The sequence below is a fragment of the Chaetodon auriga genome, chromosome 2 (assembly GCF_051107435.1).
Source record: "Chaetodon auriga isolate fChaAug3 chromosome 2, fChaAug3.hap1, whole genome shotgun sequence".
Classification (NCBI taxonomy): Eukaryota; Metazoa; Chordata; class Actinopteri; order Chaetodontiformes; family Chaetodontidae; genus Chaetodon; species Chaetodon auriga.
In genome coordinates, this window is record NC_135075.1 from 25,776,526 (window position 1) to 25,797,741 (window position 21,216).

The following is a 21,216-nucleotide window of genomic DNA, read 5'->3' on the forward strand; positions in this document are numbered from 1 at the left end:
GACACTGTGCTGAAGAAATTGCCTCTGAAAAGATGGAATTACTCCAAAAAAGTTACTAATGCTGAGTCATGCCATTGACCTACAGTTAAAGCAACGGCCTAATTTAACAGAAGTTCCAGGTTTTTTAAGAGCCAGGCTCCCTTTTAATGTGTGTCCTCAGGGCAAAGGTCTGGATCTATTGTCCCACAGGACTCTGTGAGGGAGTTCCCTCTGGTTTCCCACACTCTGTCCTTTCACTGCTTCCACTGGAGGAACAATAGAAGTGTGTCTTATTATGCATCACTGAAGAAACAATGTCTGAGCTCTTTAAAGATGGACATTGTTAACTGTAAACTTTGTCCACTAAGACAACTGAAAGTGATGTTATACCAAAGGAATGTTCCAGACAAATTGTCTTTGAATTGGAAGTTTTTCTCATTTTATGTTGTAGCACCTGAAACTGATTGTTAGACCAAAAAGCTGGTGCAACTAACGTCTTTTTATGATGAGCTTTTTTACTTAGTTTGATAACTTGAGTGGCTGCATATCAAGATACATATCACTGACAATCTCTCTTTATCAAACATATCAGTTCATCCTCTTTAATATATATGTAATTTTATCCCAAAGAGTTATGTTCTGTGTAAATGATTGCTGTATGTGGTGAATTTTACTTTGATTTGTCTGCCGAAATAGGAACAATGATTGTGATCTTTATCATTAAGCGAAAACTGACAAATCTAGAAGTGTCTTTCTGTCTTTCTTTGTAATAAAGAGGTTAATCATGACAGTCGATGACATGAGAACAGAAAATTCCATCTGGCAATGTTTTTTATTCAACAAGGCACAATGACCCACATAAGGTATACAAAAGCTCCAACTTGAGGTGATGATACATCACAACAAAAACTTGTAGATTTCTACAAGACACACTGTACTCAGAGAGAGTAAAGGAACAGCTGTCTTCATTAAAGACAAATGATTTACAGTACTGGAGGACTCACTTTGCAAGTTTTTTGTACAAAAGGATCAATACTTTTTCACTCAGTGAACAAAATCAAAAACAGTAAAAACTGACCTTACAACAGATCACATTGTTGATAACCATTAAGTTGATTTTAACCAGTTAATTTTCAGCATGTTACTAGGAAACTGACAATGAGACATTAAGCAAACTTTTTACAGTAAAATAGATAAACGTATTGATCTCCAAACAGATCATTTTTCAAAAATCCTGTAAAGTGAGTGGAAAGTCCTTTTTGACAGTCTCTTGACGAATCAAGAGGTAACACACATCACTGTTGCGTTATATTTTACAAATACATGATGCACAGTGAGTAATAAAAGAATCATTGGCAATTGTGGCCTTTAGCAAACCTTCAAGATAAAAGGAATGAGCATTTGGATCTTAAAACAGATCAATTATGAGTAATCAAAGAGATTAAAGTGAATCAAAGTTCATTATGACAATATGTCCATAAAAATGACAGTAAACGTTTTTTGATCACAATGATCACTAACAACAAAATTGCAACAATGTTACCATGGCGTAAACTACCATGAATTGCAATTAATACCACATGAAGTTCAGTGAGGCAAAATGATAATTGCTGATGCAATCAGATTTGGTTCATGCAACATGCATGACAAGATGTTCTTTCTTAACTTGAAAGATATTGTTGCTGTCATTTCCTCAGGAAATGTCATCTTGCACAAAGAAACACACACAAAATACAACCTTCTGTACACACAGAAGAACACATTCACAAAACTCAGACGAATTCAGTCCAATAATCTTTGACCAATGTGGTCATCAGAGTTTGTCTGGTAGTAACTCCAGTGTGTAGGTGTCTACCACGGCCTCCAGGGGGCGCTGTTGACTGGACTCTTGTCTTTGGTGATGCTGGTCTGGACTGTGGAGCTCAGCAGAGAGAATTCAGCCTCTCTCAGGTTCTCGTGAGAGGAAGACTGCAGCTCGTTGAAGTGGTTCAGGAGACTTTTGTGCTGTTGATTCTGCTGCTGCAGTCGTCTCAGGACACAAACTGTCATCTCCAGGATGTCTGCTTTCTCCAGCTTGGAGTCTGGCTGCTGTTTGATGAACTCTGGACTCAGGAGAGACTTGAGCTGCTCAATGCTGCTGTTGATTCGCTCTCTGCGTAACTTCTCCACCAGAGGCTTTCTGAGCTGCAGAGAGAAGAACAAAGTCATTAATCATCTTGTTCTGGAGTGAAATATAAACATGAATGAAGACAACCTCTCATTAACAATATTTCAGTCGTATTGAATCTTGAATTTACCTTGTGGGTCAGAGTCAGACGGTCCTGAGAATTGGTCATTGCTGCAGTGATTGCAGATACCATGGCTGGATGTCTGTGTTGTAGAGGTCTCTGTGGAGAGAATGTGATTTCTGCTGGCTTCATCCCTCCTCTTTATAGTCCCACATCTCCATATGAATGTGTGGGTCTTGGTCTGGCTGGACTTTCTCACAGTATCATCCAATCAGAGAGCTTGGTGAGACAATAGTGGATTACACACACTGAATGCTGTTATTGCCTTGGGGACAATGGTTAGATCTCAGGGGAACAGGTGGAGGAAAATCTGGGAAAGTGGTGACCCTGTAGAGAGAGCAGATCTGCTGCCCGATGCTGAGATCAATGACTTTGACTGAGCACACGCTCATCATCCCATCACACACGTGATGGAATAACATTTATGGTGCAGTATATGAGTTTTGTATGTCATTATAGTCGACCGTTATTTTAATCTAGACTTTGCAATTAATGCCTCTATTTTGTCTTCATATTTCACGAAGATTCTTTTTTTTTTTTTTTATTTTGCCTTTTTTTTAAATATTCATTTCATTCAAAATACTTCAGATACTTTCAAATTCAGTTCTCTTGGGTATTAAAAAGAATGTGATGCACCAAATGTATTGAAAAGCTATTTAAGAGCAAACTTGAGAGCAATCACTCTGCTGTCCAGATGTAGCACTGTCCTCTGACTCGTGTCTTGTAGTCAGTGTGGGTAGAACATTGATCTCACTTTCCCACACTGACTCCTTGAATGCTGTGGTCAATGAACACCAGAAGGACTTTGAATGGAGCTTTTGTGACTGATGCTGGACGTGTGTTGTAGTAGAAACAGAGCGTGACGTCACCAACCATCTGGAGGGAAGGAACACCATTGGCTCATTCTAATGTGTTTTAAGTTTGAAATTATGATGAAGACTTTATCACGAAGAATCAGTTCAATTGATTTGCCAAATTATACTGTCACCTTCCAGTCAAAGTCACACATGTTGACCATCCAATCATAACCATTCATTTTTATCAGTAACTGAATAAAAATTTCAGCATATAGAGGAGGGTGGGACGGTGAGGCAGCTGTTTCCTGAAGTGTGCCAAATCCCTTTAGAGAAAAGTGTGCTGCTGGTTGGGGTGAGAATGTCAGTCACGCTAAACTCTGCTCTCCAGTGTTTTCCCACACTCCGTGACAGATATGAAGGCATGTGCCTCAATCCAAATATAATTTATGACGCCTCTCATTTTAACACATGGAGGTCATTATGTCTTTTTTTTATTGTTTCTTTTTACCATTTCTAGCTCATCAAGATTCAGTTTAAGAATTAAAGTCAAAATTTAAGTTACCAAAATCAGCGGACACACCATGTCTGTCATGTGAACTTTTGAAAAACCCTCTCAGTGAATATCAACATACACTGAGTTCAACACGCGATTCTTGGCTGTGGTCATATTCAGTCAGAAAACTACTGACCTGTCTCTCTTAAATACTCAACAGTATTCTTTTTTCTATTGACTGGTGTTCAAAAGCAAAATGTCACAAATGTTCACTGGCATATGTAGTGTCCAGGGGGAACCTTCGCCACATGACGCAGGTCCCTCTGTTCGATGGCGGAGCCTCTTGCATACCACACTGTCAGGATGCTCTCAGTGATGCCCCTGTGGAAATTCAGCAACAGTTATTGTGGGAACTGGGTTAGTTTCAGAATTCTGATGAAGGTCATTGTGGTGTCTTTTAAAGTAAGGGTGAGGTATTGGAGGTCCATTTCAGCTGATTTGACACAAAGAGTCCAAGGAACTTCAGGTCTTCCACACTTCCCGTTGCTTCTCCATGTATAGTATATGGAGGGAGAGGTACAGTGGCAATATACAGTATGTAAAACTGTTGAGAGATTTTTATATTCAGAAAAACTTGAATCTATGATTTGAAACAGATAAAGATGTTTGTATTTTTTGAGCCAGGTTCCCTTGTAACCTCTGTCTCCTCAGGGCAAAGGTCTGGATCTATTGTCCCACAGGGCTCTGTGAGGGAGTTTCCTCTGGTTTCCCACACTCTGTCCTTTTACTGCTTCCACCGGAGGAACAATAGAAGTGTGTCTTATTATGCATCACTGAAGAAACAATGTCTGAGCTCTTTTAAGAGTTAAATGATTAACTTTGGACTTTTCAATTTGAAACTTATGCCAAAATAATGGTGCAGCAAAAATGTTGTTTAAATGTACATTTCTCTATTTGGCTTACAGACTTCAATTCAATTCAATATTCCTTTATTTGTCCCACGAGGGGAAATTCCAGACTTGTGTTCCTTCTTATCGATACAGTGACATGGATAATCCCTCTTTGTCAAAACTCTTAAGTGAACCGCATTACTATTCTTAGTTTTACATTAAACAGGGATGTTATGGAGAAACAGTTTCTGTATGTGCTGACTTCAGAATTGTATCTTGGTTTGTCAATCAGAGGTAGAAACAATGATGGAGACCTCTATCAACTAAGTGAAAATGACAAAATAAAGACTCTTTCATCATAATAAATAGGATAACCATAACACAATGACATGAGAACACAACATTTTCAGCTTGTAGTGTTTTTTTATTCATCAAGGCACAATGAGCCACATAAAGTAAGGAGCTCCATCTACAGGTGATGATACATCACAACAACTTGTAGATTTCTGCCCACTACTAAGAGAGAGTAAAGGAACAGCAGTCTTCATAAAAGACACATGATTTACAATATTAGAGGATACAGTACAGGACACAGAGTCTTTTTGAGAGTTTTTTTCCACGTGGATCAAAACATTTTCACTTTGTGAAGAAAATAAAACCTAATAAAAACTGACCTTGCAGCAGATCACATCATTCTTAATAAGAATTAAATTCAGTTGATTCTCAACATGTGAAACCTTTCACAGTAAAAAGATAAACATATTGATCTTAAAACAGATCATTTTTCAGTAATCACATAAAGTGAGGGAAAGTCCATTTTGACAAAATCTTCATAGAAAGGACAAATAAGATTTATGACCAAAATGATCATTACTAATCTAACCAATCAAGAGTTAACAAACATCACTATTGCATTATACTTATACTTGATGCGCAGTAAAGTATGAAAGTCTTCAGGACAATTGTGACATTCAGCAAACCTTTTCAAATAAAAGAATAAATATTTGGATCTTACAACAGATCAGTTTTGAGTAATCAGAGAGATTTAAGTCCGTTATGACAATATGTCCATAAAAAGGACAGTAAAAGTTTGTGATCACAATGTTCATAACAATCAAAAGACAACAAATGTCACCATAGCGTATACCACCAACACATGAAGTTCAGTGAGGCAAAATGATAATTGCCGATGCAATCAGATTTGGTTCATGCAACATGCATGACAAGATGTTCTTTCTTAGCTTGAAAGATATTGTTGCTGTCATTTCCTCAGGAAATGTCATCTCACACAAAGAAGCACACACAAAATACAACCTTCTGTACACACAGAAGAACACTTTCACAAAACTCAGACGAATTCAGTCCAGTAATCTTTGACCAATGTGGTCATCAGAGTTTGTCTGGTAGTAACTCCAGTGCGTAGGTGTCTACCACGGCCTCCAGGGGGCGCTGTTGACTGGACTCTTGTCTTTGGTGATGCTGGTCTGGACTGTGGAGCTCGGCAGAGAGAATTCAGCCTCTCTCAGGTTCTTGTGAGAGGAAGACTGCAGCTCGTTGAAGTGGTTCAGAAGACTTTTGTGCTGTTGATTCTGCTGCTGCAGTCATCTCAGGACACAAACTGTCATCTCCAGGATGTCTGCTTTCTCCAGCTTGGAGTCTGGCTGCTGTTTGATGAACTCTGGACTCAGGAGAGACTTGAGCTGCTCAATGCTGCTGTTGATTCGCTCTCTGCGTAACTTCTCCACCAGAGGCTTTCTGAGCTGCAGAGAGAAGAACAAAGTCATTAATCATCTTATTCTGGAGTAAAGTGTAAACATGAATGAAGACAACCTCTCATTAACAATATTTCAGTCGTGTTGAATCTTGAATTTACCTTGTGGGTCAGAGTCAGATGGTCCTGAGAATTGGTCATTGCTGCAGTGATTGTAGGTGCCATGGCTGGATGTCTGTGCTGTAGAGGTCTCTGTGGAGAGAATGTGATCTGTGCTGGCTTCATCCCTCCTCTTTATAGTCCCACATCTCCATATGAATGTGTGGGTCCTGGTCTGGCTGGACTTTCTCACAGTTTCAGGCCAATCAGAGAGCCTACCAAGAGTAATTCATATGCTGAGCGGCCACATGTTCACTGGTCATGTTAGAAATGGACAATGGTTAGATCTCAGGGGAACAGGTGGAGGACTGTAGGAGTGATGGAGAGAGACTGACGGAGCTCTGTGTGAATCTGGGAAAGTGGTGACCCTGTAGAGAGAGCAAAACTCAGCACACACTATGATATTCACACTTTCACCTTTGTGGGTATAAGTTTATACATCCTTTATCGACCATTACTGTGGTGTATGCAGTGTTATAATATATCAATTTTAACCACGTTTTAATTTTATTTTGAATTCAAAACAGCCGCTTGCAGACAACATCAGATGGTTATTTTTTATTTATGATTAAACTGAGACAGTCATACTCCAGACTATGTCCAGATGTAGCAGGTGTGTCCTCTGCCTGATGGCTGGTCAGTTGTGTTTTTATGTATTCAAACAAACTTGATTAAGTATGAAATTTTCAGCTGGAGACAGGAATATGTGAGGATACATCACAGTAACTTTGTAACATCTCCAAGGCACACTACGCAATTTGAGAAGAGTTTGAGTAGTACAGTCTGACATTAATCATCGCTCACATCAAAATGGACTTTATCTGCATTTGTTAACAGAAGTGAAGGAGAAAAGTTGACCTTCAAACAGATCAGGTTAAGATTATCACTAAGTAATTGGGGATGGGCATTCAACCAAAGTAGTATTTGATATTCACTGGGAACTATTTTACCATTCTTTAACCGGATACTGTGAGGGAATTTTCTCTCACAGGCCCTCTGTACAGTTAGGCGCCCAAACGTCTCAAGGTTGGACAACACAGAGACCTGAGACAGAGACACATTCACATAATATTTAGAGAGACCATTCTAGCAGACAGCAGATAGGAAGTCTGTCCCCCTGTTCTTTCTACGGAGGTAGCCAAGGTCTTATAGATAAACTGTACAGACATAGACCGGACCAATTCAAGGAGGATTGCTCGAGTTCACATTTTAATAAGGAGTTAGATCAAAGTGTCGTCAGTTAGAGGGTTGGAGGTCAGGGCATACGTAAGTATGGTAGGAGCTATTGTTTGGTTTTGGCTATCCAGTAGAGTACGACAAATGAAGAACCTAAGTCTAGAATATCCATAATAGGGAATAGTTCAAGGAGTAGAAAGGAAAACATGTGACATTAAGGGTTTTAATACACCCCATTAGAAAGGACATCTTCAGAATTTGGTGTGGCACTACCTTGGTTCACTTGTGGAAATTGTGTTGCTCATCAACCTCTCCTTGATGCATCAAGCCTGCAATAAATTCTTCTGCATAAGACATCTTAAGTCTCCTGGTGAACTCCTTCCTTCAGCTCACAAGAATTTCTACCACAGATACAATTAGAGTATCAAATGATCACTGAAAAGGAGTTGGTTTCATTCCATCTCATACCACCAGAAAGTGATATACAGTTGTGCAGAGTAGTAAATGCTCATTTATGTTACTTTTGATTCTAGAAACATGCATTAATGATGCTCTTTCTTTATGTTAAAGACAGTTTCCCACATTTCCCTTTTTCTCAAGGACATGCTTTTCTCAAAAAGAACATTTTGAATATGCAGTGTGTACGCAAATGTTTAAAGAGCCCTCTGTCCATACAGTCATAAGTCAGAGAATTGATTCTGGTAATCTTTGGCCAATATGGTCATCAGAGTTTATCTGGTAGTAACCCAGTCTGTAGGTGTCTACCAAAGCCTCCGGGCGGTGCTGTTGACTGGGGTCTTGTCTTCGGTGATGCAGGACTGGACTGTGGAGTTCAGATGACAGAGGTCAGCCTCTCTCAGGTTCATTTCAGAGGACGACTGCAGTTTGTTGAAGTTATTCAGAAGACTGTGTCTTCACCTGCTCCCTGGACAGGAAGTGTTCCACCTCTTGGATACATCTGGAGTAGCCCTGATCAACAGCTGATTCACAGCTGGATGTGCCCGCTGCAGTCTCAGGAGGCAAAGTCTCATTTCCAGGGTGTCTGCTTTTTCCAGCTTGGAGTCTGGCTGCTGTTCGATGACCCAGCAGAGAGTGAGCGTTTCCACATGAATGGGTGGTTCTTGATCTGGTTGAGTTTTCATACAGTTTTTAGCCAATCAGAGAGTGGGGTATCCATGGTCGTATTTGAAAGGGGACAATATAGATCTCAGAGGAACAGGCCAAGGAGTGGGTAAATAACTTAAACCCATCTCACATGTGCAGCAGACTATAGACTCAATGTACAGTCAAAGTGTATGACTCACTTAAATCCTGTAGGATGTAAATAACCAACAACTCACATGTATCTAAATAAAAACATCAGTGTAAAGTGTAATTGTGGGTAGTATGTCACTGTAGGCAACAATTATTGAAATACTTTGTGTAATATACTTGATTAATAATGTTATGCTTACATGCTGGCTTCAAACCAGCTGTTGTTTTAAATTGACGATGTCTTGATCCCAGTTGGACCCCTGTCAGGTCACCACACCCATACAGCATGTATCTCAATAAATAGCCTTATAAGTAATAATATTATGACTCATTGAAAACGCCCCCACTGAGTTTGTTGACCCACTGCAATGCCTGTATTCATTGTCATTGAACCACTGAGTGAAGGTAAACTAAAACAGCCTGAAGTTTACTGCTTTTATCTGAACATCAAGACCTCCCAGCAGCAGCAATGCGTTGTTAATGTTTTAATAAAAACACAAAACCACTATGTCATAGCTAATTAAAATCTCTTTATTACAATCACATGTACATCATCATATCCCAAAAAGCTTGCCATTGTGAAAAGTACCCTTGCACAGACAGATGGAGGTGGTGTTGCAGGCTGGATGGAGGGATTGTCAGATGGAGTAAAACAAGTGTTGAGTTCCCCAGCAGCAAGTGTCTCCGCTTCAGTGTGCTTTTAATTTCACATCACATGAGGACAGCAGCGCTATTTTCAGCTCTCTGTGTCCTTGTGTAACGTAAGCAAAGAGAGTGAAGGGGGGGCGTGTGGGAAGGAAAAATTCTTCCTTCGTCATCCATTATTCAGACTATTTGAGTCACAGCCGAGAGAGAAGCAAAATGTGGAGGCAAACAGGGTGGAGGTTTGATTCCACATATTTGAAACAAACAGTTTGATATTTCTGTAAATCCTCTTTTTCCCTGTTATCTCCAGAGTCAGATGAGAAGATGGTTATCAGTTTCATTTTTGTTTGCCCAGTGCAGAGATAAGCCCAGGACGTATTTCACTTTGCAAAAAGACTGAAAGCAAGCGGACATTGCTAGCTAAGCTGAGTCAAAAGAGTAAATCCACCTTCCAGCAACTCCAAAGCTGTCTGATTTAAACAAACCAGTTGGTTAGGGCTGGCAACCCCACAGAACATTTGAGATGCATTTGAGTGCATGTGGTTACTACAGCCAGCTTAGCCTGGCTCCAGATCTCCAGATTTTGAATTAGATTTTCTGACTTGTGGACTAGAACCCCAGAGTTTTGTTTTCACTTTGATTTTGTAGTTTTTTCACAGCAGACATTTTACTCAGTAGGAAAAAGATGTTGGTAATGTCGTTTAACAATGGCTGAAATGAGGTAGTAAGTCATGACACTATGAAATTTAGTCAGTACTCAAAAAGCAAAGTTGCCACAGATGGAACTGTTAAACATCAGCAAGTTAATATTGTGATTGTGAGCATGGTAGCATACTGACATTGGCTCAAAGTACTGCTAGCGTTGTTTTGTTTTGGATGGAAATAGACTAGCACCTTCCCCCTGCTTCCACTTTTTGTTCCAGCTAATCTAAATACATCCTGTAAAACCACAGCTTATCTGGTTTGGTCAATTAGTAAGATCAAACATTTAAATTGGACAGCTTTGGAGTTGTTGGCATTGCTTCTAGTATTTGTGCTAAGCCAGACTAAAAACATCCTGGACCCATCTCTGTCATGGACACAGAGAAATGAAGCTGATATCCATCTGAAGCATCTGACTCTGGAGAGGAGAGAACAAGAAGAGGTGTATTAAATGTTGCAGTGTTCCTTTAAGCTGTAGAGTGTCAGTGAGCCTACTCATAATTCATGGATGCCACATTTAACATTCAGAACTGAACCACTTTCCATGAATTTTGACAATATTGTGAGTGTTAAACTTACTAATACTACTATGTTAATCTCTGTGCTGTATGTACAGCCTCCATAACACAGCTATTAACCTACAGAATCACATGATAGACCACTGGAGGCGTCTGATGGCATCAGCATATCCTGTAACTAACTCCAACTTCATCTGCACCTTCTGACAAAATCAATATGTACATGTCATAATGACACAAAACAACAGTAAAATTCAGTTTAGCCATGTAAATAGACAATAATATTCACATTTTGTGTTCACTGTGAAAATGGTAAATCAAAGTTTCACCATCTTTTAAGTAAATTAAGTTGATTTTTAAAGATCATAAAAACTGTTCACATTGGTTTCGTAACCGTCACAAGAAAAATATTGAAATATGTCCAACACAATGACAATAAACTGATTTTTTTTTCCTCCATAAATCATTATGATAGTTTATAAACATCAACACACACTGTCGTTCTATCTACAGTCGTTCCACTGGCCTCAGTCCCTGGTACAGAAAGGTAGGGAAAACGTTTCGTATAAAAAATGATGTGCAAAAAGTTGTTTTCTTAGGTCCCTCTGATGGAAAGCAATGTAAAGAAATAATGTAAATATCTACAATAACCTTTGCTCTTACCATTTTAGAATATAGGATTACTGTGCACTTGTGGTGACTCGTCACTTTTGTGCATCTGTTTGATTTAAAACAAGTTACTGCATTCGATGGAAACCTGACAGGTCACGCACGTCACTGTCATTATCATATTAAAACTAGCTTGAGGTATTATTGCACATTTTCCCGAACTGCAGACCTGGAATCAGTAGATTTCAGATGTACTCACACTGTACCTGTTTTTAGTGGAATGTCGACAATGCTGACTTGAGCTTGGTCAGTCCTGACTGTAAAGACACTGCAGCAGTCTGTACCAACATAAAGTTGACTTGAGCTGTATCATCTTTAAAATGGTCTTCACACAGTCAACGCATCACTGTAGATTTCAGTAAACATGCATAAGCTGTTACCTGGGTAGGTAGATCTGTAAACATCCCGCCAACAGTAAAGACAACACCAGGAACAGGTAACCATGAGCCATGATGGGCCAAAGCTAATGCTGCATTCACACCATATCAGTCACAAGAGCGTTGGCCTGCTGCCGCCTACCCTGGCACCCACGCATTATTTCAAACAAGTCTGTGGCTGGCCTTGTACGCACACAATATAAATAGTCATTAAGTGTAAATTAGGTATTTTCATCATACTACTTGTATTAAGATATATGATACAGTGTTAAGAATTTATGATACAAGTTTGTAACACAAATTGTGGGAATGTATTGGTCCGGTTTAATTATCGGCACCAATTGTTAATAGTGGATTTTATTTAAATGTAACTGCCAGTGGTCATGACTTTGCATCCGTTTTGCCACTGTCACTGACATTTAGTTCTTTTCACCAAGTGGGACATATCATAGCTGTCTGAAGTTCCTGATGCCTCCAATTCAGAATTTCAGCTTGGAGGCTGACTTGAACATGAGTTCAAACTCAGCTGCACATAAGTAGAGTCTCAATGATATGACATGAATGCGGCATAAACTCAGATGAGCTGATTTTACAGAACAAAGCTGTGGTCAAAATCCTCTGCGAACCACCGTGGCTCATTGCTTCCCATCCCTGATTAACACGGTTTGACTAGTGTTGCACAAGCAAGTAAATCAGGCCATGTGTTTTTTTAAATCATTTTTAGTTACAAAAGCTCCCACCGATTGATATTTTAATTGTAAACAGAGTTTCTATAAAAACCATTCAGGATTTGGTATCAAATCTCAGTTGTCATTGCCTGCATTGCTACAGTTGATGTGTTCTGTGGCCCTGATGTAAAAGTAGTAGTTTATGACCTATCGTGAACAGCCAGGTACAACACGCAGAACAGTATTGCTACCCGAAAACTCATGGTCTGTTTGAGGATTTGAGTCCAAACCCAAATTTTGTAATTTTGTCTAAGATTCTGTGAAATAAAAGTAGCATAAGATGTAATATGAAACACGTGATGCAAACACACACACACTCATCTGACCTTGTTCGGTTGTTTGTCATTAAAAGCGTCATGCACTGACACACACATTTTGTCCATAGTGCTGTACAGTGGTGACACACCCACACATAAAGCTATCAGTTGAGGTGATGTACAGCGATAACAGTGAGGCTCCCTTTCACACACACATTCATTAAAGGAACAGTCCAACATTTCCATAGATCCTTATGTTTTCTGTCCCAGAGTCATATGCAAAGATATCAGTTTTGTCTTTGTGCTTCAAGTACAGAGATGAAGAGTAACCTGTCCTTCGTAATGGACACGTAACTGAAGTCTCTAAAATACTCCATAGAGAACACAGGCAGCAGGGCAGATGGCATATAGTCTGTGCAGTCCTAAATTTGACGTGGCATAAAAACATCCACACGGGGTATACATGGACATGAGCAGATGAAAATGGCATCACTCACACCCTTGCAGACCCACAGCAGCATAAAGTACAATTTGGTCTTCAGTTAGCTTGATGACAAAATGTGTGACTATGCAGATGCAGGTGCTGTATGAAAGTACAGTTTGCACTGTTATTTAAAATAGCTTAATCCAAGAATGACAAATTAAGTTTCTTCAAATCAGACATCTTTGGAGTTGTAGGGAAATCATTTTTTTCTAGCTAGCAGTTTACCCCAACTTCCAGCCTTTGTGCTAAGCTAGGCTAAACACATCCTGGACCTGTCTCTGTACTGGACACACAGAGATGAAGCTGATGTTCATCTTTACCTCTGAATCTGGAAAAGACACAAGACGATTTACTCAAATGTTGTATTGTTGGTTTGACATCACACACACTCAATCACGCACAGTACAGTTACACATGGTGTCCATGCAGTTAGACAGTGGTGACTGTCAGCAGGGAGCTGGGACACAGCATCTCTTCCTGGTTGTCCAGCCTGGTCCCATGAGTAAGCAGCTCCTCTACTGTTGTCCAGTCATCCAACAGCTTCCTGTTCCTCATACGACTCAGCTTCCTCTGACTCAGCTCCAGGACTGTGTTGCCCCGCCCTTCTACAAAAGCACCACCTCCTCTGCTGTCCAGCATACCTCCATCTCCAACAGAGGCTCCTCCCCCTCCTATGACGGCTCCTCCCCTGTTGATGCCGTCTCGCATAGCCACTCCTCTGGCCTGCAGCTGCTGCTGCTTCTGCTCGCGGGCCAACAGGAAGTGTTCCCTCCTTTCCGTTCGACTCCAATACCGACCCATCAACATGTCAGTATTGGTCTCCTCATCTGTGCTCATCCCACTGCGTTCATCCGCTAGCTGAGAAGCCCGGTCTCTCAGGAGCTGGTTCCTAGAGATCCGTGATGTTGTGTTGGGTTTGGAGCTAATATCAAGTTTTGGCTGCAGACCAGAACTGGGATTCGGGCTTGAACTCACATTCATGTGTCCTTTCTTTGCATCCCATCCAGCAGCAGAGCAAGCCCCTGGGTGTCCCTCCAGGGTACTGTAGAGACCTCTGGCTCCTCCACCACCCTGGGATTGACGGCTGGCCGGTTTCGGCCAGGTGTCATTGACATCGCCAGTTTCAGGAGGGTGGACCAAACTCTGGAGGTGCTGCTGCTCTCTGGCTCGGTTCCTGCCCAGCTCCTGCTGCCTCTCTCTGTCCATCTCCTCCTGAATCTGTGCCTCCCTCTCTCTCTCCAGCTCTTTCTCCTTCTGCATTTGCCTTTTTTGTTCCATTTCCCTCTCAATCTCTCTGTCCCTTTCTGCCACCATAGGTTCAGGCATCAAGTGTCTTTCTTGTGAGTGCCACCAGTCATGGTGAGGGATCTGGTTGTTGGGATTGTTGTCGTAGCATCTCTCATGGGTGTTGGCACCCCTAATGTGCCCAAGAGTGGCGGGGTGCTGTTGCGGTGAGAGGGCTAGGCCTGCTGGGTGGGAAGCCATCACTCCTGCCACTAGCTCACCTTCCTCCGGCAAACCCAGCGGCAGAACATTACATGGTGTGACACCTCCACAGTGGTGCAAGGTTGCTGCACAATAGGAGGGGGAAGCTGGATGGCTCGCCCGGCGGCGGTACTCCTGCGGAGGAGGGCGATGGTGCAGTGTCCGGCTTCTCCTGAGCATACCCACTGAACTAGAGCCCTGGTGGTGCTGCTGCATGGGTACTTGTGGTCTCCGGTGGCTGGAGGGGGTGCTGCAGGTGGAGAGGACTGGGGCTGTCATTCGAGAAACTGCAGCGTGGGAGGGGTTAAAGAGGGCTCCACTGCTGGAGCTGTGACGGTTCAGACAGGGTCGATCAGCTTTATGGAACTGGACAGATGAAACCCTGGAAGTACAAACACGATGTTCAGAAGTCAAGGGGTGGTTTTGAACTGTTCAGCTTTGTTAACTCTAGAAAACTTCTGTTAAACTACATTAAAGGTACAGTGTGTAAGAACTGGCCACCTGTCAAAGGTCACTTCAGAAAAATAAGGGACAGCATATCACCAAAGTACCCATTAGCTATAGCACTGTTCTCTTTGCTGTAGCTATCTTTACCTGTAGCTACTAGCTGCTGTTGATTAGTTAACCGTGCCCTGTTAGCTAACTGGAGTCTTCAAACTAGTTACACATTATTAGACAAGTTAGGCTGGTTTTAAAAGGGTCTAAACTGGTTTAAACAGGCACTAAATTCTGCTCAGTACTGTCCATACTGCCTCTCAATACTTTCTTCTGATTGTCACTGTCTACAGGTGTCACTGAAGAACACATGGTGTTGGTGGCTAATTTTATAGTCATTTAATTAGTTAAAATGTACCGGTATTAGATAAGAAAAACTGTCTTTTCACTAGTCTGACAGAACCATGTGAAAAGGGGCAATTATTCTACCAGCTGGTACCTGAAAAGTCCGCGGGGTGGGAGGTCCATAATGGACCCAGTGCTCTCCTCCATCGCGAGCTGCAGGTGCTGACACTGAGGCTGCATGGTCAGCGCCTCAGGAATGGCCTCCAGCAACTCTCGGTGGCTCTTGGGGCAGCTGTCACGCCGCTCTCGCCTCTCACAGGGTTCACCCTGATGTTGCAGCCTGGCGTTGTACAGCCGCATTCGTTTCTCCAGTAGCCTCTGGAAGTGCCTGAACTCCCCAGTGCTCACGCTGTAGAAGCCGGAGTCACTGAGCTCCGAGGAGATAAAGGACTCAGAGGAGGGAGAGCCACCACCTCCGAAACCCCCACAGCCTCCCGGTGCGAGGGCCCCATGTGAATGACAGTCCTCTAGGCCACCTTCCTCTGTCTCTAGCCCAGAGAGGTCCCCCTGGTGGAGGGAGCCATCAGTCCAGCCTAGACCGCTGTCCAGCTCGTGGTGGAGGGGCAGGAAGCCCAGCGGCTTCTCCAGCATGAAGTCCTCATCATCCGTCTGTAACAACAGGCATCCTTAGTCCCAAGGTCATTTACACAAATACACACACCAAAACGCTGTAAATGACTGCATATTTTTATGTTCTGTGTGTGTGTGGGACCTCAGTACCTTCTGAGTAATTATTAAATGCATCTGAGAATCTGTCAAATACTGAAGGTTAAAAGTGAATTACTGCTGTGGTTCTTGGTCCATTGACTTATTCCTTGATCAAATATGGCCTGATACTGGTACTGATTTTATTTGTTTTGTGATGGAATTTATTTAGGCAAAGTTTCAACTGCAGTCCTTTGGCAAGTTGTTTTAAATTGTATATGTGGGTTGAGTCAAAATATATTAAAAGTGTGTGTGCTTATGGTAATGAAAGAACAATCTATGCAGAGTATGGCTCTCTGCTGTCTTTTTAATAGTTTTTGGACAACAATAGAGCTCCATGGCACAGAGAAAATAGATATATCACTCAGCTTCTGCCATCTCCGCCCAGAACAAGAAAGCTATTGACAAAATGTATTATTTTGGCATCAGTACTGAAATTTTTATTTGCATCCTTTTTGAAAAATGACAATGTGCAGCCCTAGCAATATGAGACATAGCTTCGTTTTGAATACCTGACTGTGGCAGCCATTAGGTTCTTCTAAGTTTGCATTGCAACATCCCATCAGGCAGTTCTGCCCTTTTGGTCCACGCCCAGTCAGCTCTGGGTCCTAGGGGTCCATGATGTGAAACAAAGAAAATGAGACACAATATGTTTATGAGTTATTACGTTATTAGTTATTGTATGAATTATTTCTTTTGTGTGCGTGCGTGCGTGCGTGCGTGCGTGCGTGTGTGTGTCCTTAGTGTCACCTGGTGGCCGATGTCCACTGTGTCCTGTGGGGAGCTGGACAGGTAGCTGTACCGTCCTCCTTCACAGTGATCTTGTGGCAGAGACAGATGGCTGTAATAATGCCTGGGAAAAATGAAGATCACAGAATTAAGACTTTTTCAACACTAAATCATTTTTTAAAATCCTTTTACTAACAGAATCTAATATACTCCAAAAGATGCGAACAAGTGACAAAATTTATGCCATGCTGACCCTCGGCACTCTTTGGACGTGGAAGTTGAGCTAAAGCGTAAAGATATTTTTAATTATCTCATAGAATAGTTTGAGTTTCTCATTATAATATTGAATTGAATAAAGCTAAATTAATTATTTTAGCCGCAAATCTCAGAGCCTGTTTCTCGAGTGAAAACACAGCTTGAGGCCATGTACAGATAAACGTGAAATCGGTTTATCATCCATTCAGTTATTTTATTTAATTTGTTAAATAGAAAACAAAAAAACCCAAAGCTTTAATTCCTGTTTTCCACTTGAAAACATAACTAACTTAATAAACAAGAAAACCATCATTAGAATATAACTGATTTCCTGTTTTTCTGATTTTTGGATCAGTGACAGTAAGTTCTCCTCAGATATCATTGGAATACCTGATATTTTTCTCTTTTGCTTTGCATACTCCCATGAGGTGTGTGCAGCACTTTGAAAGTACTTACTGCACAGGTGCACGGTGGGGAAATTCAGAAATAACTGCAGACCTAAATTAAATCTTTTTCTATCATTTTTTAGCTTTCAGCTAAAGTAGATATGCATTTTTTCATCCTTGAAAATGTATTTTCTCCAGAGTGGTTACATGTGAAAACAGCAGTCTCAAGCACAGCAGCAGCATTAGCAATGCAAGTTCTGTCTCATCCAGCTCAGTGTGATTGTTCAGTGTTTGCATAAAATAACTTTGACCTATTGATCTCTATAACTTTATGCTCACTACATTACTGAGCTGAAATGCTGTACAGGTCCATTGGATTTCACAGAGCTGGTGTTCTTGTAGTAGTAGTGTGCATACTTTTTTTTTTTATCATCATTATTCTTATTGTTATTGTTATTATTCCTGCTGCTATTACTGTTGTCACACTAATTTCCCCAGCGTGGAATTAATTAATTAATTGACATTCAGGGTTCATGAATACCTGAAAAGGGAACATTAGACATTTTTACTAAATGAGGTCAACATTCATTTCATTGTCATTGACAGTTAATTTATTTTTACCCAATGTGAGTCTGAAACCCAAACCATGGTATAAAGGCATTAGTTAGAGGGGGCTTTCTCAGTTTATAGTTTCTGCACCTGTCATTAAGACTTCATGGTATGTTGATGTTATTAGGTTAACTTTTTAATCTGCAATAACAACTCCCCACAGAAATCTGAGATCCTCCTCATATCGTCTTTCTTTGTATGCGTACCTGTCTTGGTAGGAGGGACTCGGTGTGTTAAGCCCTGCCCCCATCCTTGGGAGGGGTAGGTTGAGGTGCTGCAGATTGAGGGGGAGGGGCTCCCAGGATCCCCTGCCTGCCTCTGTACCACACCCCCTCTGACCCTTAATCTGCATTGTGATTGGACGCTGACTGGCCGCCAGAATCCGCAGAGCATCCCGCTGGCTCAGGTGTGCGAGACTCCGCCCACTCACCTGAAACAAGGAAACAGAGGGAAAGAAGAGGTGTGATCCCGGTCCAGCAGACACAGAGAAAGATGATCATCCTGCTGGAGCCATGTTCATGTCCACTTGATGAATGTAAGTGCAATATTCACCCTCCTTTTTAGCTCAGGTTTGGTCTTGAGCTGTTAGATATTCCACTGTTCACCAGACAGTTGCTAACGTTGTCTGCTGTGTGGTGCTGGAGACTGAACAAAATGGTAAATATGTCATAAAACCAACACCTGGGTCTAAAAGAGGCTGAAGAGTTGCATTTCAGTAATCACGTAAGGACACCTCACTATATCCTCTGATCATCTCAAAGCATCTGTTACTAATGAGAAATGATGAGTGTCTCAGTCTTAAACAGAGACAAATTCAGTTTTCTCTGTTGGTTAATTTGATGTTAATCGTGGTATCAAACAATTTACAAAATGGTCAACAATTATTTTCCACCTGGATGCTGAGTGAGCATCCTGCAACATTTAGCATCATTAGCATTAGCGCTAGCTAGAGTTAGTCAATATTAGATGTTTAACAGTCATTGGCCATTGTTAGCAATGTTATAAATCAATGAGCAGGATTGATTTTTTCAATATAATATTTTTTTCATAGTTCTTGCATCAGTTTAATTCACTGAATCCCAGATGACCTCCAGAGATAGTATGTAATATCTGTACTCCACCTGTATTAAACATGTAGATCAGTTTACTGGTCACAGGTAGCAGAATGACTCGTCTTCCTCACCTCGTGAGAGCATAATGTCTCTGTGGCTCTGGAGGAGCTTTGTCTGAAAAAATAGCTGATGATTGTAGTGTTAGGGTTATGTCAGCCTGAGCTTGAGCACTTTAGATATGTAACAGAGCCTGTGTTACAAACTGGAGATGCAAAGTTTTAAAGAAGGTTCTTTACCAGGCAGGGAGGGTCTAAGAACAAACTGTTATCCAGCTGCATTATGGGAAATGTAGGATGCAGTGTTGTGGGAGTTCGACCCATACTAGGGACTAAAAGTCACCATACCTCAGTCTCTGCTGCACTATTCTCTCACAAGTCCAACAACTTCATGGAAGTGACAGACTGAATCACTAGAGGAATGCTGTAATCCAGCCATGCATTGTGGAATAACAGCATCAGCGATACTATAATCAAATTTTAGTCTGCATGCTGCCATTTTAAATGCACTTCAAACTGAACACACTACAGCCTGAAAACTCTGAATTAATCGACATTATGCAACTGGGTCACAAGACTGCAGACAGATGGTGGATTTATTCCGTTACAATAAACAAACTGTCAAATTTTGGCAATTTGAATCAGATATGACAAATTTGGACACAATGTCCATGTTTGCACCAAAGGGTTAACACCTACGAGCCAACATGAACCTCATCCTGTTTCACACGCACATGCACACACACACACGCAGCTCAGCCATCGAATTAGACGCATGAACATATTGTTAACTCCAGCACATCACAACCATGAGTCACCCTCTGCTATATTCAACCAGACACACATGTACACACACACACACGTACACACACACACAGCATGAGCCGAGAAGCACAAAATGGCACCTGTGTGTGGAGACAGAGGATGGCAGTGGAGCGACTGTGAGCCTTCAGCAGATGAAGATGACAAATATAAACCAATTCTTATACAAACATTAATTTTCTGCATATCTGCACAAAATACCCAAATATATACACATACACAGTTGAGATGTAAGCACACACATAAATTAGGCTTATTATCCGCACACACACAAATGCAGAAATCATGAAATGATGCCATTTTGCATCTGCATCTACACACACGCACACGCGCGCACACACACAAACCTGAACGTGCCGTACAGAACTCACGTCCATCTTCTTCAAAAGAGACGTCACAAAACACCCATAGCATCATTTAAAGCATTGAGGCAGGTCTTCGGATGCTCACCGTTTGGTCACCCATCCACGGTCCAGAGAGCCAGCAGCCCATCGTCACGCTAACGGGGCAGCTGCCTTGGTTCCTGTGAAAATCAACGATGCTGCTGCTTCCTCCAGCAGATCGTCTCTCCCTCCTCCTCACTCTGCCTATCTCTCCTCAGTGTGCCTTTCACTATCACTCTCTCCTCAGCATCTGTGCTCTCCTCACTGCCCTCCTCCCTTCTTCTCTTCTACAGTATCCCTCTTTCTTTCTTTTTCATCTATTTCTTGAGCTTCTCTATCCTCGCCCCTCCCCCTCCTTCACAGCTCCAGATTGTAGCATCCTGCACACACATACACACACATGCACTCATGCATGCATGCAGTGCTGCAAACATAAAAATATGCGCAGGCTGACACAGTGCATTCAGAGACGGAGAGGGAAACACACGCAGTCACAGTGAGGATGGTGTCTGATTGGTGGCCTTTTAAGGGTCATCAGCCAATCAGATGCAGTGGTCTCCCTGTGGATGTCTTCCTCTCTGAGTGAAACTCCTCATGAAGCCTCGACATGTGCAGGAGGGAGCCTGTACTGCAGCAATACACACAGTAACAGAGGAAACACATCATCCAACCATCCATCTTCTAGCTGTTAATCCAGGATCCTCCAGCAGATGCTGCTCAGTGCATTCTGGGAGATGTAGTCCCTTCAATGTGCCTGCAGAAGATCT

General features: G+C 41.7%; 2 protein-coding genes across 3 annotated transcripts; both read right to left on the reverse strand.

Moving 5' to 3' along the window:
* Nucleotides 1-800: 800 nt before the first annotated feature.
* LOC143329207 (uncharacterized) lies at nucleotides 801-6,406 on the reverse strand. Its single transcript, XM_076745008.1, has 6 exons — nucleotides 6,321-6,406; nucleotides 6,061-6,207; nucleotides 5,879-5,976; nucleotides 3,857-3,938; nucleotides 2,277-2,366; nucleotides 801-2,163 (listed from the first exon to the last, which is right to left on the reverse strand). Exons 1-6 carry the CDS (start codon nucleotides 6,381-6,383, stop codon nucleotides 1,831-1,833), a joined length of 813 nt encoding a protein of 270 aa, XP_076601123.1. The 5' UTR covers nucleotides 6,384-6,406; the 3' UTR covers nucleotides 801-1,830.
* A 2,851-nt stretch (nucleotides 6,407-9,257) lies between these two features.
* Nucleotides 9,258-20,942, reverse strand: LOC143328269 (uncharacterized). Of its 2 annotated transcripts, none has more exons than XM_076743337.1 (6): nucleotides 20,517-20,942; nucleotides 18,343-18,566; nucleotides 16,908-17,010; nucleotides 16,670-16,765; nucleotides 15,547-16,061; nucleotides 9,258-14,994 (listed from the first exon to the last, which is right to left on the reverse strand). In XM_076743337.1, exons 1-6 carry the CDS (start codon nucleotides 20,556-20,558, stop codon nucleotides 13,557-13,559), a joined length of 2,418 nt encoding a protein of 805 aa, XP_076599452.1. In that variant the 5' UTR covers nucleotides 20,559-20,942; the 3' UTR covers nucleotides 9,258-13,556. The 2 variants fall into 2 exon arrangements, with proteins under 2 accessions (XP_076599452.1, XP_076599458.1); XM_076743343.1 differs by having other exon boundaries at nucleotides 20,414-20,551.
* Nucleotides 20,943-21,216: the final 274 nt, after the last annotated feature.

What these genes read in the sequence shown, in the direction of transcription:
- LOC143328269 (XM_076743337.1), bottom strand. Translation starts at nt 20,558, where the DNA reads ATGGGCTGCTGGCTCTCTGGACCGTGGATGGGTGACCAAACG. An exon ending in AGTCCCTCCTACCAAGACAG is followed by an intron (nt 17,011 to 18,342) that starts GTACGCATACAA and finishes CATTTTTCCCAG; the next exon opens with GCATTATTACAGCCATCTGT. An exon ending in CAGTGGACATCGGCCACCAG is followed by an intron (nt 16,766 to 16,907) that starts GTGACACTAAGG and finishes ATGGACCCCTAG; the next exon opens with GACCCAGAGCTGACTGGGCG.
- LOC143329207 (XM_076745008.1), bottom strand. Translation starts at nt 6,383, where the DNA reads ATGGCACCTACAATCACTGCAGCAATGACCAATTCTCAGGACCATCTG. An exon ending in TCCTGGAGATGACAGTTTGT is followed by an intron (nt 5,977 to 6,060) that starts GTCCTGAGATGA and finishes TCCTCTCACAAG; the next exon opens with AACCTGAGAGAGGCTGAATT. An exon ending in ACCTGCGTCATGTGGCGAAG is followed by an intron (nt 2,367 to 3,856) that starts GTTCCCCCTGGA and finishes TTCTCTCCACAG; the next exon opens with AGACCTCTACAACACAGACA.